This window comes from Ascaphus truei, chromosome 3, assembly GCF_040206685.1.
Source record: "Ascaphus truei isolate aAscTru1 chromosome 3, aAscTru1.hap1, whole genome shotgun sequence".
NCBI classification, from domain to species: Eukaryota; Metazoa; Chordata; class Amphibia; order Anura; family Ascaphidae; genus Ascaphus; species Ascaphus truei.
Genome location: NC_134485.1, coordinates 339133967 through 339152222, shown reverse-complemented (window position 1 = coordinate 339152222; position 18256 = coordinate 339133967). Strand labels below are relative to the sequence as shown.

General features: G+C 39.5%; 1 protein-coding gene across 5 annotated transcripts in view; it reads left to right on the top strand.

Moving 5' to 3' along the window:
• Nucleotides 1-18256, top strand: part of SCN8A (sodium voltage-gated channel alpha subunit 8) — a 165207-nt gene that overhangs the window by 126600 nt on the left and 20351 nt on the right. For all 5 annotated transcript variants that reach the window (XM_075591650.1, XM_075591645.1, XM_075591649.1 and 2 more), the window contains one exon: nucleotides 16625-16678. In XM_075591650.1, coding sequence (XP_075447765.1) covers nucleotides 16625-16678 — 54 coding nt within the window. The remainder of the gene's footprint in view (nucleotides 1-16624; nucleotides 16679-18256) is intronic.

The following is an 18256-nucleotide window of genomic DNA, read 5'->3' as shown; positions in this document are numbered from 1 at the left end:
GAAAATGACAATGGGTTTGTCCGGTAAATGATCCTTTAAAAGGGGATCATTTTTTCAGTATCTGCCAATGCTTGCCTATCATTTTCTTAATGTTGGGGGCTCTCTATTGTATTGTGTAATGAAGGACATATTCAAATTTGGACTGTTTCCTATTTTACTCTCTACTTTTATAAGTTCACGTCTCTGAATATTTTTTTACTTTTTCGATCGCCACATAGATGATAGGTTTACTGTATTTTCTTTCTTTAAATTTACTCATAAACAACTGACTGATGAATGTAAACAGAATCTACTGTGTAATTTCTTTTGATTCTTCGCAGCTGACCATAAGGTATATTTTTTGATCTAATCTGGGTTATGGCAGCTGGATTCCATAATAAAATTATTACAGTCAACCTTCTTAAAGAAGGTGCCCCAGCCATTGCGAAACCAATTGCTTCCATAGTCAACTCTATTCTGTCTGCAGGCCATATCCCTAAGACACTGCCAGAGTTGTCCCAATCTTCAAAAGTGGGGACAAAAACACTTTCTCCAACTACAGGCCAATTTCTCTTCTCCCAATACTATCCAAAGTCATGGAAAAATGTGTTCACTCCCTATTAAGCGATTAATACTGTATACCAAGACAAATTTCCCTAGCCAATTCCAATCTGGCTTTCGCCCCAAACACTCCACGGTAACTACCCTGCTAAATGTTTGCAATGAAATCCAGTGTGGAATGGAACTGGGACAACTTACTGGTGCAATATTCCTAGATTTTGCAAAGGCTTTTGATACTGTTGATCATGTTATCTTGCTTAACAAACTCCAGTGCTCTGGAATAGGGACGCATGCTTTAAACTGGTTTCATTCCTACCTATCAGGTAGATCCCAACATGTGTCTATCTCAGGCTGTAACTCCAACACCTTGGATATCACCTGTGGTGTCCTGCAAGGCTCTGTTCTGGGGCCCCTACTCTTAGTGTTCATCAATGATCTCCTTACAGCTTGTAAGGGAGCTTATATACACATGTACTGTATGCACATGAGACAATCTTATATGCACACAGCCCTAGCCTCTCCGACCTTGAACACATACTTTAATCTGATTTTTTGAGACTTGAAAATTGGATTTCCCAAATCACTGACAAGACTGTAACAATGGTATTTGGGACCAAGGCTACATTTTTAAAGCTTCCAATGACTGAGCTCCAGATCAGAACCAATGCTAATACCACCCTAACTCCTGTTACTAGTTTTAAATACAGTACTTGGGCATATGGTTTGACTCCCATTTAACATTTGGGATGCACATTGATACCCTGACATCCAAAACCTATGCCAAACTAGGTATACTTTACAGGCAAGCTACCTGCCTATCTGAACAAGCTCCTCACCCCTACCACATACAGCACTTATCTGAGATCTGACTCCAAAAGACTGTTCATGGTCCCAAGGTTCAGCAAAGTATTCGGCCTCTTTCTCATACCGTGCACCCCAAAACTGGAACAATCTAGAGGAGACTCTCACAGCCACAACTAGTCTAAGTTCTTTAAAAACTAAAGCTGTCTCACATTTTAATCTGGTCTGTAACGGTTACATACACCTATAATATATATTATCTCTAACTGTGCATGCAATGTCTTGAATATTATTTATACCCTGTTCACTTATGTAACTATGTATTTGTAACCATGTGTTATTTGTCATCTTAACTCTATGCCCAGACATACTTGAAAACGAGAGGTAACTCTCAATGTATTACTTCCTGGTAAAATATACTTAAATGATTTGCATAGGCGCCCCAATACCCTAATTTTCAACAGTGTATTTAAAAATAAGAATAATAAAATAAAAAAATAAAAAATTTATATATGAAATGTTACACAAATGGATGCTTCTCAACCTTACCAGGGAAATGTGCTAAGATTTCCCACAAATGCAATTCTGGTTTGGAGTTGGAAGGGAGCGATCCACTTGTGTACACCTCATGTGAGTGAAAAACGTGAAAAAGCACTAATGCAATATGTAATCTTAAAATTAATAGTTGATTACAAACAACTTGTGTATATAGAAGTGAATTACTTATACAATACAAAAGTGTTGATAATAGTAAAGTACAACCAGGAGGTATGTAGATAGTAGTTCTTCCTTTCAGATGTGTAATGGCACCACTCTGCTTTCACATAAGGGGACTGTTCCAGATATTCAGCTCCCAACAGGGTATATGGAAAAACAGAAGACACAAAACGGCCCAATAGTGCAGATTGCAATTCACTGGATTTATGTCAAAAAGTGGTAAGAGATGTACTCACATTAAGTACAAAGATTCTGTACATATATTGGTATCTTTAGCATGTAAATGCTCACTGTCTTTGCGGTGTGCGCTCCCGAGTTTTCTCCCCCTCTCCTCGCTGTGCTGCCGGCGGTGGCGTGTGACGTCACGTCCGGTTCGCGGGTAACCGCATCAGATGGAAACGGATGGCAACCAGCAATGCTGAGGGGTCTGCGGGAGCGTCCTAGCTTTCGGCGTCTTCTCTTGGAGGCAGCTGCTGCAAACTCGTTGGCTCTACGCGTTTCGTCTGAGTTGTAGATGTCCTTGAGACTGTCCAGTTTTCATCCACAGCAGGGGGTGTGCTTCCGTTTTTTCTGATTCGGCAGTCTGTGGTAGCAGACGTGAAGGTTTTGATAGCTGTGAAGCGTGGCCCCAGAGCAGGTTGAGGATTAGAGGATTAGGTGTTGCAAAAGCAAAGCGTGAGGGGTGGGACAGTGTGGAAGTATTAGGGCATTGGTGTTGGACGCAGGCCAATGAGAGGTGTGCGCACACCCCTCCCAAAGGTTTATAAGAGCTTATCCAAACCACCAGGGAGACTGATAATATCGGGCATAGTCGCTTACTACTAATTTATCCGAATATATTGATTATTTGCAAAAATATGTCACTTCGTTAAAATTACATATTAAAGACAACTGACATCATAAGGATATTAGAACCAATAATATATCAGGACAACTATATACTAGTAACTGCAGATGTCACATCACTGTATACATCAATTACACATAAAGATGGAACTGAGGCTATAGAACATACTTTAAAAGGAGATAAATAATTTAAAGACCAGATAAGATTCATTATAGAGTCGATGAGATTCATTCTTGAAAATAATTACTTCTGGTTTGATGAGAAGTTCTATTTGCAGAGTTGTGGTACGGCCATGGGGACAAAGTTCGCACTGAGTTATGCCAATTTGTTTATGGGCACTTGGGAAGAAGATTATATCTAGTCCAACCAACAACTCGGTGCAAACCTGATCCTATGGCGAAGGTTTATTGACGATGTAATGTTCATATGGCAGGGAACCATGGAAACTTTGAATAATTTCTTCAAGTATCGGAATAATAATAATTTGAATCTTAAATTTACATCTAAGAGAAGTAGGACAGAACTGGCATTCCTAGATCTTGTCCTATATTTAGAACAGAATCAAATAAAAAACAAAACCTTCTTTAAGAAGGTTGACTGTAAAAAATTTATTATGGAATCCCGCTGCCATAACTCAGATTGGATCAAAAAATATACCTTATGGTCAGCTTCGAAGAATCAAAAGAAATTACACAGAAGATTCTGTTTACATTCAACAGTCAGATGTTCTTATCAGTAAATTTAAAGAAAGAAATTACAGTAAACCTACCATCGATGTGGGGATCGAAAAAGTTACAAATATTCAGTGACGTGAACTTATAAAAGTAAAGAGCAAAATACAGTAGGAAACAGTCAAAATGTTAATATGTCCTTTATTATGCAATACAATAGAGAGGCCCCCACCATTAAGAAAATTATAGGCAAGCATTGGCATATCCTGATAAATAATTCCCTTTTGAAGGATCATTTGCCAAACAAACCCAATGTCCTTTTATGTAGAGCCACAAATTTAAAAAGTAGACTGGCACCCACTGCGTTTAAAAAGAAGAGGCTATACATGGACTGTTAGTATAATGGACAAGGTGCAATTCATGATCCCGCTTATAACCTGGCTCTGTATAAAGCACCTTGGGCCTTGACGAGTTGAAGATATAATCACATTGGGGTAGTGTTACAAGCCGTGGCCACGGTTTGCCAGTAGGATATAGACTGTTTTCATGCACTTGTAACCAGGTAAATGATTATTGGGCCAGACCCCACCATCACTTAAATATGGGTTCCTTTACCAAATGTAGGGGAAGGTAGATGGAGTAATCCAAGTAACGGAGGTTGTCAAATGTTTAAGACATGAGTTCCTGGGGCTGCTGATAGGCAGCCACAGAGGTTACTTTGTGGGTATTTGACCCAAGTTATTGTTTGACTCATGCCAATAAGTTGGAAAATCATGACTCATAACTGTTTGGGCCACCCAATGAGCCCAACCTGTTTTCCTTTTGATGTTGGTTTTGTACAGTTATTATTGTTCTCACTTTCCCTATGTGTCTCCCTTCACCTTCAATAACATAATGTTTTCATTAACATGTATTTTCCAGTTCCTAAATCAGTTAGACTCAGGGTACCAGAAATGATCAAACTATTGGCTTTCAACCACCGTAATGTTGGGTACCCTTAAAATACTAGCTGATAATGTCAAAGGACTTAACAGCCAGGCTAAACGCTGGACGGCTTTCTCGAACTATAAAAAAAAGTGCATGCAGTTATCTTTTTGCAAGGGACTCGCTTTCCCTGGTGACATCAACCCACCTTTCTTCATAAACAACTCTCCCAGGTATTTTACTCATCTGCGGTAGTCAAAAAAAGAGGTGTAGCCATAGCTTTTAATAACACCCCCTTTCAATTAGAACTTAAGAAAACAGATAAAGAAGGGTGATTTGTTCTCCTTACTAGTTGGATGGGTGGGACTGAGGACACGCTGATCAACATTTATGCCCCAAACTCTTAGAACCTCCTATTTTGGAAAAATTCTAAACCTAATTCAGGAATTTAGAAAAGGCCTTCTGATTGTGGCAGGTGACTTCAATTTAGTCCGACCCCCTAAATTAGATTCAAGAATCAAGATTAATGGCTAGACTGTTAGTGGAGTCACAGACTGTGGATATATGGCGGTCATTTCACCCTATGGAAATAGACTATACGTTCTATTCGGCGCCCCATGAATCATACTCTAGGATTGACATAATCTTGACAGATGCTAGACTGGTGGATAAAATTCCTAAAGCTGACATACATCTGATTACATGGTCATACCATGCGATAATCTATATTGCAATTCTAAACTTAACCGCTGTGGCTGGCCAGTGGAGACTTAATGTGTCTCTTTTTAGTGTCCCGGACATGGTTATTCCCCTAAACAAGGATATCAAATCCTATTTTGAAAACAACTACTCCCCCGAGGTCCCAGTTTCCATGGTTTGGGAGGCCCACAAAGCTGTCATAAGAGGAGCAATTATGAGAGTAGCCTCATATAGGAAAAAAATAGGATAAAAAAAACTGAGGTGTTAACCATGGAATTAGCAAAATTCAGAGTCAAAAATCTATTCAATCGGCCGAGATATTGGCCAAAATAATTAGAACCAGAGGGGAATTAAACCTTTGCTTGGCAAATAAAACAGAGCAAGCTATGAGATGGACATCTCAGAAATGCTATGACAGGGGGAACAAGGCACACACCACGCTAGCCAGGAAGTTAAGAGGCCCAGGAGGAGTCCGGGCAATAAAACTAAGGGATGGGATCCTGACACATGACCCAGCCAAAATAGTAGAAGAATTCCAAAAATGTTATCAAGATCTATATGGTAGGACTATTACGGTCTCCCTCCCCCCTCCCCCCAAACCAGTCTCTCCCTTTTCCTACAGTCAAGTAACCTTACCACACTAACACCAGAACAGGTATTGAAACTTAACCAAAGAATATCACGTGAAGTAGTAGTGTCGGCAATTAAAGGCCTCAAAAAACGGATTGTTTTTCCGGTATGTACAGTACTACAAAAAGTTCTCCAAAATTATAGCCCCCCAGCTCACCATCCTATTTAATACATTTATGTAGGGCGAGCTCATTTCCGACACAGTCTTCAGCCACTATAGTGGTGATACCTCTAAAGGAAAGGACCCCACTAACTGTTCCAGCTACCACCCTATCTCCCTTATAAATACGGACGTTAAGTTATTTGCCAAGATATTGGCCCATCGATTAAATGAGTATATTCCACATTTAGTGAACCATGACCAGGTGAGTTTTGTTCCCTCCCGACAACCGCAGACAATTTACATTGTATAGTAGACCTGACACACTTGGCAAATGCGGGGGGTACCCCTCTTCTCTGCCTATCTCTAGATGCCAAAACGGCCTTTGATAGACTCAACTGGGATTTCTTGTTCTCTGTACTAAAACAGATGGGATTTACAGGTTGATTCCTACAAGCAGTTAGAGGTCTATATCAACACCCTCCAGCTAGAGTTAATGTGCTGGTCTTGTCTCCGATAAAATCCAAATAACTAATTGCACTAGACAGGGTTGTCCTTTATCCCCTCTACTGTTCGCGCTCTCAATAGAGCCTCTGGCAGCTACTATTAGATTGAATACCAACATCTCAGGGGTAACTATTGGTAACGTTAATTACAAAATATCCTTATTTGCAGACGATGTGTTCCTGACCCTCATACGCCCCTTAATATCTCTCCCGAACCTCTACTAATCTCTTGAAAAATTTGGAAGTAGGTCGGGCTTTAAAATCAATCCCACCAAATCCCTGGCATTGGCGGTGAACATAGCCAGCTACACCGCCAAGCTTCTCAAGCTTAATTTCGATTTTACATGGCAAACTCATTACATTCCCTATCTCGGAATTAATGTTACAAAATCATATGAAACCATATACAAATTTAATTACCCAAAACTAATTAAAAACCTAAAGAAAGGTTTGGAATCCTGGAGCAAATACAATATCTATTAAAATGAATCTCCTAAAGTACCACGTATAATGTATTTTTTTCCGTACTCGCCCCATTAAGATACCATTTAAAGATCTAGAGGAACTCCTGTGACGGGAGCTTTGCGACAGGCTATTAATAATACACCAAAATATATATAACTGGGTTGAACTGGTACGAGACTTAGATATGATAAAATATAATTTATTCCTTGATAAAGGTGAACACACGAGATATACAAATAACAGGCAAAATATAGACACTTACTTAAAGATTGACAAGAAAGCCATCAGGATACAGGATGGGCCATTTCTTCCATATTTCAGTTGACATCACAGCAATACATGCAGCCCATGAATGAAGACTCATGCATGAAGACACAGGCATGAAAGACATTTGAGTAAGGGGTGACTCTGACTTAAATACCATGTCAAACTCATCTCTTAACCCTAGATGCCGAAAAGGCTAGCAAAAGTCTTTGAAGCTTCCTGAAGCAGCTTTTGGACTTCCCTTGTTTAGTGTGAAGTATCACATTTAAAAAAACATTCAGTTTCTTGGTTCCTGCCTCCAACATAAACAATTAGGCAATTTAGCCTTTGATCACCAGGCTATGTAAATTCTAGCAAGATGTTCTGCTTGCCTATTACCATAACAGAGGGAGTTTGCAGTTTTCACAACAGATTCAAAATCCCATATACACTGTAAATAACTTCATAACTTCAGTTCAGTATTACTTACTGGCACGCGAGACATATTAATACATTCTGTCACACATGATGCTCCCAATGAGACTAAATATTACCGCGTAATACTAAAATTAAGAGAGATATTAATATCTGCCTCTTAGTATCTGTTAAACCTCAGGTGTCTGTATCCGTTAGTTGCGGGTAAGTCCCACGAATACACCTATGTAACTCTTAGCACGTTCAGCAAAGGACATCTCATAATATTCTTATATTTAATAAGGTTACTCATTCTGTAGCCCCACTCCTAAATCAGAGGCGTTTGGCCAGTCTACCACATGGCAGGATACTATGGTTTGTAAATGTGAGTTATAACGCTCACCCCCCACTCTAGCTTCCTGCAAACAGGTAGAGTGGCTGGGCCTTTGATCAGGGCTGTTTCCTAACCATTTGGTAGCCCTCCTGACCATTTGCATTTAGTAGGCAGGCATCTTTGAGGGTAATTTAAACAAAGGGCTAGAATCACTGTTTTAACATTAACCCTTTCCCTCCCGCAGCAACCCTAGTGTATGTGTGGGTGCAAACACTAGGATAACAAAATACATTTACACAGGGGAATATACATTTTCATGTTATAACAAGGGTTAAATCACATTTCTGGACCTCAGCCCAGTTAACCCCTTGTCTCCCTGGTGAGGTTAGAGGGTGGCCAATTGGGGTGTAACCCCTTTAATCCCGGGCCAAATCCTCTCGATCGTCACAACTCCAATCCAGCATTACCAAATTTGTATGGAACAAGAAATGCCCATGAGTCGAGAGAGGTGTTATATAGGCCTAGGGGGATGGAGGGGCTAGCTTCCTAATCTACTGAAATATTATCAGGCCTCCCAGCTGAGTCAGCTTCTGCTATGGAACTCAGATTCTCACTCGAGGATGGGTAGATTTAGAAAATGCAGAATCCAAACCAGCGGACATCAAAACCCTTTTATGGCTAATCAAATCTAACAGACCACTAAATACTCTATCCCACCCAGTGATTAGACACTCACTAACACTCTGGGACTGCCTGAAATTTAAATTTAAACTCACAACAGAGTGTTCCCCTATTATCCCGCTCTTTGACAACCCAGACTTTGACCCAGGTAGAGCGACAGGTGCATTCAAAGCCTGGAGGGCAAAGTAGGAGATATCTTCTCTTTCTGTAGGTTTATCCTGTTCCCAGAATTACAAAAAATTGAAACCTTCCCCCCTCTGAGATATTTCGCTACCTGCAGGTAAAACATTTTGTCACACAATATTATAGGGTCGGTGTGTCCCCTGCCTCCACCTATTTTGAATTGCTTTATAGAAACCGAGCTCTGGAGAAAGGTATGATATCCCCTCTGTACCATATTCTAATTAGCTCTGATGCAGGTTGCAAATATCTCTATATGCTGAAATGGGAGGAAGAACTAGGAGAGGTCCTCGTTGACCAGGACTAGACAGATATATGGGAAGCTGCAGCAAAAAGCTCGATATGCACTGTGGTAAAAGAGAACTCCTACAAATTACTATTTCTCTAGTATATGACTCCAGTTAGGCTCCATACGATATTTAACTCCAATTCGCTGTCCTGTTTTAGAGGCTGTGGATAAAACGGTTGAATGTCATATATTTGGTGGAGATGTCCAAAACTGTCCCCCCTATGGAAGCTCGTCTTCCAACGTATTAATAGGTTAACTGTTAAATTGAGACCCGACCCATGGGTTACCAACCTAGGTGGACCTATTCAGGATATGCCGCGAGCCTCAGCCAAGCTGATCGCCCATATCATGTCAGCCACAAGATGCTGTATCGCTGTGTCCTGGAAGATACAGGAAGCTCCCTCTCTAGCCCTGGTTAAACGTAGGATATGGCATATCTCTGTTATGGAAAAGCTCACTACATTCCTGAGAGAGAACTGCCATAAGTTTTCCCAGATCTGGGATCCTTGGTTCGCCGGAGAAGGGTGACAGAGAGACAACAGAGAACTGACCTTTATATGGGAGGGATTAAATCGTTCCCCCTGAGGTTGTTCGGGCAAGGCCTAGAACAAGGAATATTTATTATAGAGAATCGGTACAAGAAAATAGACAAGTTAAAAACCTAAAAAGCTGATAAAGAAGGTGCTCCCCTGCCTTTCCCCGCCCCCTCCTTTCCTATGTATTTGCCTGGTCTGTTTATTATTTAAACGTGTTATTAGTAGTTGTTAATTTGACCCCATCATTACTGTTCAAATTTAAATGTATGCAAAAACTGCTAGTTGTGGTCATGAATGGTCCCTTTTTATTTTCTTTATCCTATTGAAAACTGCAAATAAATAAAGTTGAAATAAAAAGAAGAAAGAGGAAAATACTTCATGGCTTAATAAACCAAAAGGTTTCTATGGATGCATTTTGTGCAAGGCGTGCACACATAGTCAAGGAAATGTTTAAGTTTCCCTCAAGTCACAGGGGAGATATTTACTGTTGAGTTATATCAATTGTAAATCTGAATTTGTTGTCTACATGTAGGAGTGACTGTGGGTCACCCAATATGGGCCACACATCGAGACCCTTAATGAGTGCGCATATTGGAGCATTTGGCCAATATTAGAAAAGGTATCCTGACCCACAATGTCTCAAAACATTTCAGCCTACAGTATATCATTAGTCAGACCCAACATTTTTAACGTAAAAGGGATAGAACATTTGTCTGCAAATTGGAAAGGGGGAAGCAGGCTTAACCATTAAGCAAAGAGAGAAACATTTTGGATTCACAAATTGCGTACTCAACGGTCTAAATTGAGTTATAGACATTGGGGCTTTTTTGATCTAGTTCCCTTGACCACATTTTAACAGGTCTTTTTATTTCTTGGATACAGCATACCTTTGCTTACATGGCAAATAGCTTGTGAACTATATGTATACTGTAGTATTGACCAATAGTTGTTTGGTATGAAATAATATCCATCTCTTTCTCATTTTAGTGCTGCATCATTTTATATTGTATATTTTATGTTATTAGAGATTTTATTAGTTTAGGTGCCTATATGCAATTTTATAATTAAATGGATATGTCTTTTTCTGCTGTATACATGTAGTATATTATATCACTTACGCTCATTTGTTATTACATAACTATTGTCTCATTCCATCAGCCCACCATACTTTATATGTATTATTACCCTATGAATTTTGAGACTGTCACTATGTTGTGAGTGACAACCATAATTATCCAGATTAATTACATCAGTATAGATTGGTTGCATTACATTTCCAATTAGGATTGTATTGAAATACATATACAAAAGCAGTGGTCCCGGCGCTGAGTTGATGTCCACAATACCATACTCCAAAGACAGTCCTGGATGGAAATGGCAGTCCTGGCAGATGGATGGATACACCAACAAAAGTTCTGAATGGAGTAAATAGTCAGAATTGATTCCAGGTGGTTTCTGCAATCACATAAGAACAAAGACACACCAATTGCGCAGTATAATAGATCACAATGCCCTAACCAAAAACGGGAAAATCCCAATTTACAAGATATGCTCTTGTTGGTTCAGGGGAGAGAATCTGTTACAGGCCCCTTCTCCACCTCAGTGTCCACAGACCCCACGTGATTGACAGGATGATCCTCCTTGTACTGGATGGCGCCCTCGCGGGAGCAGCATACACCGCAACAGCCAATGTACAAAGAAAATAAAACAGCCTAGTGTAATACGCATATACACTTTAATACAATTAAAAAAGGCCACACTACCCACACTTACACTAAGTAAGGGCAAGTGGTGCCACTTACGAATGCCGTCCGCAACCTGCTTCCAGCCAGGCAGGAACGGAGACGCACACAGTCACGCGCCGATTGAGGACGTCAGCGGCGTGGCGCGGGTCACCTCTCCAGCACCGGATGGATTCAGTAGTTGGTCGGCACACACGCACAGTACTAAGCTCCTCCTCCCTACACGTTTCGTGACCATGTGTCACTTCCTCGGGATGGTGGAGCTTAGTGGACAAAATACTTAAATACAGGCAAAATACATAGACTTGCCCACAAATGGGCGGAGACAGCATATTTAAGAAAGTGCTATAGGGACAAATGCAGCTAACACTAAACGGAACGCTGATGGGTTCAAAAAAATCCTAAATAGCACGTCATTAAACAACAATACCAAAGTGATAAATTGTACGTTATTGGTGGTTTCTTCTCATTTGCCTCCTGCTGGATTATGCCCTGTGTTATCTGTGTTCGCGTATAATTTCTTGTAGAAGTCCTCACCATTTCACAGTTACATTATCTTACATCTTCAATTATATGTTTGTGGACTGTATTGCACTGCTCTGCATATTCAATTTGTGCATCTTGGAATTGTTTCATTTCTTGTAGTTTCCTCATTAATTGTTTTTACTTATCCAATATTTTCTTATCCGGTTTTTCTTAGCGATTCCTCCAGTTTGTTCTGTACGATAATATTCATAAGTTCTTCATAATCAAGGGTCTCCTTGCATCTTGGGAACACTGAAGTAATTTTTCACTTATACTGTAGTTGAAATTCTCTGCTGTTCTTCTTGAGGCTATCGATGATTGATTGATTGCCAAAAGCAGTTTTCTTCTTTCCAACTTTGCATTGAGATGTGATCTGCAGTGAACCACTCAGTGATCACTCCTTGTATGAAAACGGTTAAGGACTCTGCAGGCTTCAATCACCTGTTTTTGTTTGTTAGGATATAGTACATTTAATTCCTGTCTGCACTGGGCCTATTCCATGTCCATTTTCTATTTGGATTCTTCTTGAAGAATGAATTCATGATGTAGTAGTTTTCACATTATTCAAATTCTAGCAATCTGTCCCCATGTTTATTCATTTCCGTAACCATGCTTCATCTTCATTAGGCACCAATCTTTGCATTGAAATCTCCTATAACGGTCTTGAGGTGACCATTTCCAATGTTGTTAAGTTGGTTGATTTCACAGTAGAAGTCTTCCACTTCATTGTCTGCATAACTTGATGTTGGAGCATACACTGGGATTATTTGAAGCCTCTATCTCTTTGTCAACTGAAGGACTGTTCTGGCTGCTCTTTCTGATGAGTAAAGATTAGTCTTGCTGGACTCGCTAGTTCGCCAAATTAAGTTTTTCTTCATTAGATGGGGCAAATGAATGTGCCACCTTTCAATATATATCTGAAAAAAATGGAGATTGCTTCCGAGGTTCACAGCACCTTCACTCAGCCAGTTGTATGAATATAAAAAACTTTATTAGTAACCAGCAATGTACAACAGCATGAACACTCTTACGCGTTTCGTCCAAGCCAGGACTTTTTCAAAGAGTGCTGTTCATGCACAATGTCCCAGTTTATATAGGGAGAGAGTTAGATCAACAGCCAATCATTTCTAAGGTCAGATAAATCTATCCACAGTCATCATCCTATATAAACTGGGACATTGTGCATGAACAGCACTCTTTGAAAAAGTCCTGGCTTGGACGAAACGCGTAAGAGTGTTCATGCTGTTGTACATTGCTGGTTACTAATAAAGTTTTTTATATTCATACAACTGGCTGAGTGAAGGTGCTGTGAACCTCAGAAGCAATCTCCATTTTTTTCACCTGTGACGTCATATCCGGTTGGGGCACGCAGACGCCAGCAAGCAGAATCCCAGCACACAGAACCTCCAGGATCAAGCTTGCAGCCGCAAACAGGAACGGCTTTCAAGGGACCTCCACGCGATACACAGGGGAGACAGGTGAGGATATATTGGTAGCCGGGCCGTGATTTACTTGGGGGCGCCCCCTTGGGAGGTGTCCCCTTGTACCTCTAACCGGTTTTCCAGTACCCCACTCCCCTTGTTAGTATCGGAGATACCCCAATATTGCCTTATTACCTGCATTACCTGTATACCGGCGTCAAACCTTCTTTCCTAAACACACTCCATAGTGCCTGGTAGTGGCCTCGATAATTGGGGTTACCCTATTTTTCCATTTTCAATATATATCAAATAGTCCACGGCACAATCTTTTCTTCATTTAATCAGAGACAGAAAACACAATTTCAGTCATCATGTTTGCATCATTCCGGCATATAGAATGTAGTTAGAGTGGAGATCGTTAGCTTCGTTGTTCTTTGCTTGGATGTTAAAGGATTCTGAATTTCTATACATTCAAACATACTCTTTACATATTTCTTTTAAAACAGTCGTAACATAGCAATACCTGTTTTTCTCAGTCAGCAAATATGTTCTTGGTCAATCATCAATGCTTATACCAATATTCCTTAATTTAGCAATATTTACTGTGACATAGAAGAAACTCTTTGTTCTGTCACTAAGTAACTATAGTTAATCCTATGTTCTTAATCTTTTAAAACCTCTCTATTGTATTGTCTTTTACTACTAACAATCTAACCTTTGAATTCAAACTCTTGCAACAAAGTTGACAAATATTTCCACAGCTTGCTGTCTTCAGACTCTCTTTGCAGAGTCAGTTAATCATTCTCCAATATAATTTCTAACCCAATACCAAATCACGTACTCTAACCAGTTACATGCTGAATATATATATGTATATAGAGAATATAGCATGATTAATATTTAGGAGGATTTCAAGCTTATCTTCAATGAGCTTTCATACTCCACTAAGTTGTTTCTTCATCTCTTGTTAACGATTTAACCTACTTCACTGATTCTACCATTACCTGTACCTCTGTAGCAGATTACTTGTCTGCTTTTGAGCTCAATGAGGCCTTCGTCTTTTCTTTTAACTTCCCTAAGGCCAACAATATCCCATTTAATCTTTTCAAGTTCGTCTTCCAGTTCTTGCAGTGCTGCGTCACTGGAGTCCAACAGTTGTAGGTAGCCAGGTTTATGTTTGAATTACAGCTTTTTTTTAACCTCCGGAAATTCCTAGAACCTTTTGCACCTTCTTTCAGAATTCTGTCAAACCTATGGACAATCCAGCCTCCAGAGTATGAGGGCCATTCCATTTTGGTGTGTTTCATATTTGGGGATTGAGGCCTTACTTGCCATGCTGGCAATTAACTTTCCCACTTTAGCTGGTGATATTGTGAAAGATTTTATAGTATGGTTAAACCTTCCAGCACAAGTGCTACTATACATTTTCCTGAACACCCGTTGCCTCCTTTCTGCCACTATGAGGCCAGGAGATTAGGATACATACAGTAGGTGGGTAATGTGTGGCCCTTTTGAGGGCTTAATGCCCTCACATGCAGCCCTTTAAGTGTATCATGATGTCTAACTTATGGGGCATTGTAAGAGATGTGTGCAGAGGTACATTTAATGGAGACCGATTAGGGTGAAATTAAATCCTGGCTTTATTGAGCCTGTTCCTTTAACAAGGCAAAATATACAAAATAAAGACCTACTCCACTTTGGAGAAATAACTAAACCTTTCCTCCAGCACTATCTAACTGGGTGGGTAGCTAGGCTGATAACCGCCCAAGTAAATAAAAAATAAATACATTAAAAAAAAAAAAAAAATATATATATATATATATATTAATTACAGTGTACACACACACCAGTCCAACAAGAAAGTCTCATATCTTTTTCTGTTGTTGTTGCTGTAGGGGAAGGCCTCTCTCTTCTCCTGGGTCAGCATCCTTGTGTGCTATGGCACTCACTGTGTCCAGGTCTTGTCCCCTTGTCTTGCTGTCAGCATACAGTCCTTCTGTGTGCATCAAGACATCATCTTTTCCTCAGGTCAGCTCACTTGCGAGCTAAGGGATCTCTTTCCTGTTTCTAACAGGAGGCTTTTCTTACAGACATAATTGGCCAGGTGGAGTCTGGTTAATTGCCTGCTGCACTTAACCAGATCCCTGCTGGATTTTAGCGAGAGTTTCTTCAAAAGGGATACGTCCCTCTTACAGGCATGTTGTGTTTTCTTCTTCTCCTCCGTCTAAGGCATTGGAGAGTTATCCCCCAGACTACAAGCCTGTCTCATTACTTGAAGTTAGATTTTTTTTTTCAGTTTTCCCTTCATTCACTTAGACAGTCTGCTCAGTATAAATGCATTTCATTTTTTATTCTTGAATTCAAATTTTAAAGACACCTGTTGCTGGAAATAAATTAAGGCCTTCATACCTCCGAAGTTTTTTTGTTGTTGACATGTTTGGGAGTTTTCAAGAAGAGCAATTTGACCTTCTCAGAGGCCTGGAAATGTTCGGACAATGGTGAAACAAATGACATTCTGTTTCATTATATGTTTACTAACTGTTTCCAACCTTGCTTATAGGTGAACAGTGGTTTTCAACCCTTTTTTGGTTAAGGAACCCTATAATTATATTATGAAATTCTGTGGAAACTCCAACCCTCTCTAATAGCGAGTCTGAGATCAGATGCATTGTAAATTCTACTGTATTTGATACTATTTTCAAATGACCTGAAAATTGCAGGAAACCCTTTAGGGGGATGCCCATGGAACCCCTGTAGAAAACATTGTAGTAGAAGACTATATTTATTTATTTAACATTTGGCCAATATTCAATATGCTTTTACATATCGGCAAAGGCTCTGTGCTGAACCTAAATTAATGATGTTAAGGGGATTCTCTGACATGAAGTTGGTTCATGGTATATATTGAATAGGGTCCTTAAAAAAAAAATATATATATATATATATATATATATATATATGATTTAGACTGCTTTTGAATATGTATTTTAGCATTCACCAGAGTTTAGTTATTATAGTAAAGTATATGCCAAAAAAATATCTATTGTCATTCTAATGGGGTGCATCTGATTGTGCACATATGCACTAATCATGAAAGTATTACCAATTACAAGTATTTTATTCTTTGTTTTTTCTCTCTCCAGCTTTAGAAATTAAATCACATATCAATGCATTGCAGACTGCACACCTAAAAGTTTCAAGTTTCAATCAGGGAACATTATTACAGTAGTTGTTTTCTTAACAATGGCAAATTATGATATTACTTTAATTTAACGGCCTTTTTTCTGAAACAAAATATTTGAATTATCTTGTGCATACTGTATTCTGTGTTATTTATCTGTTACATTTTGACTTTTTAGGCTACTTTTAAGGGCTGGATGGATATCATGTATGCAGCTGTGGACTCCAGAAAGGTGAGCTAAAAAAAAGTTAAATATTTAGTCATCTTAATCTAGTTTCCTCTTTTCTTGCATTGTAGTCATTTCAGGCTGTTTTTGGAGCAAGGAAATAAAGAATATTTTAATCTCCGGTTGAAATAGTGAAAATCAAGATTGGTATACTCAATAGCTGTATAATCCACTTTTTCTAATATCTCTTCATGACAGTGCAACCACTCTTAGATGAAGGTAGGACAAAGGTTAGTTGACTCAAAGTAATTCTGTATAAAGATGCTCCTTCTATCATGTCCCCTCAGTTGTCTGTATTCTACAAGCCAAGAGGTGGACCTATGTCTTTTACTTCCTTTTTCCCCCCCAGCAGCATCTAAGATGCCTGCAGTAGGCTGTGGTATAGGGCTCATTCATGGGCCACCGTTGGTAATGCTGTCTGCACCCAGATATCAGGGACTCCCGTAATAGGCTGCTTGTGTCCGCAATGGAAGTATAATATTAAACAGCTTTGGCCATTTTGAGTTTTGGTGTGCAGGCATCCAGAAAAAAACCTCTCTCTTAAATCACCCCCACTGCCAGTCTGGGCGCCGATAAGAGGCTGAGATGTCGCGCATGTTTACCTAGGGCACGTCTTCTCTCCATTATCGTCCAACTAACCATTCTTGATCAACTTATTTAAAGAAATATTTTTTACACTTGAGATTTAGGAGAATCAAGAAGCGTTTAATGCTATTGGGAAATTGTTTGGGGACTTCAAGAAGTAGTCTAGAAGTTCTCTGGTTTATTGGATTATTTCAAATCTGATCAAGAATAAGTGGAAAAAACCTGCAAGGAAGAGTAAAGTCCTAGAAATATTCCAAGAGATGTACAGTATCCTTTCAAGGATGAGGCAAAAGATGCGTGTGAATTACCTCCTAGGGTAGATGAAACTATACTGAGGCTTATCAGGTGTGCTACTATTCCTCCTGAAAATGCTTTATCATTTAAGGATCCAAAGGACAAAAAATTGAGTCTTTTGAAAACATTATTGGCCACAGCTGGTTCTGGTTCTGTTTACAGATCAGTGATAGCAGCAGCCTGTGACGTACAGTACTATGAAAACGCAGATTTCAAATTTTCAAGAAGCAATTGGCATACGTATGTAGGCAGACGATTCTTAATATTGTGCAATTTTTTCAGAGGCTTTGGACTTTATTGGATATGCTTCATTTAACACAGACTGCTTGCGAGATCATCTTTGCTGTCGGCATCCAATAGTGCTTTATTTTTTAAGTCTTGGTCAGCCGATATTTCATTGAAGAAGAAATTGGTATCCATACCTTTTTCAGGTGGTCAGTTATTTAGTTCATAGTGTAGCTTGAAGTGATCATTGCCAAGATCAGAGGAGGTGATGGCCTCCATCTGCCAGAAAACAGAAGTTTCCCAGTACTTCAGTCATTCGAACAACCATTTAATTACTTAAGTTTTTTCAAAGGGCCTAGATTTTAAACCAAACATGGTATGTTGTCCTCCAAAACATTTGGTAGATCCAGACAGAAATAGTGTTAGGACGTCCCGGTACCAGGAACACTAGTTTCTGAAGAGGAAGTCCCCTCCTTGAAG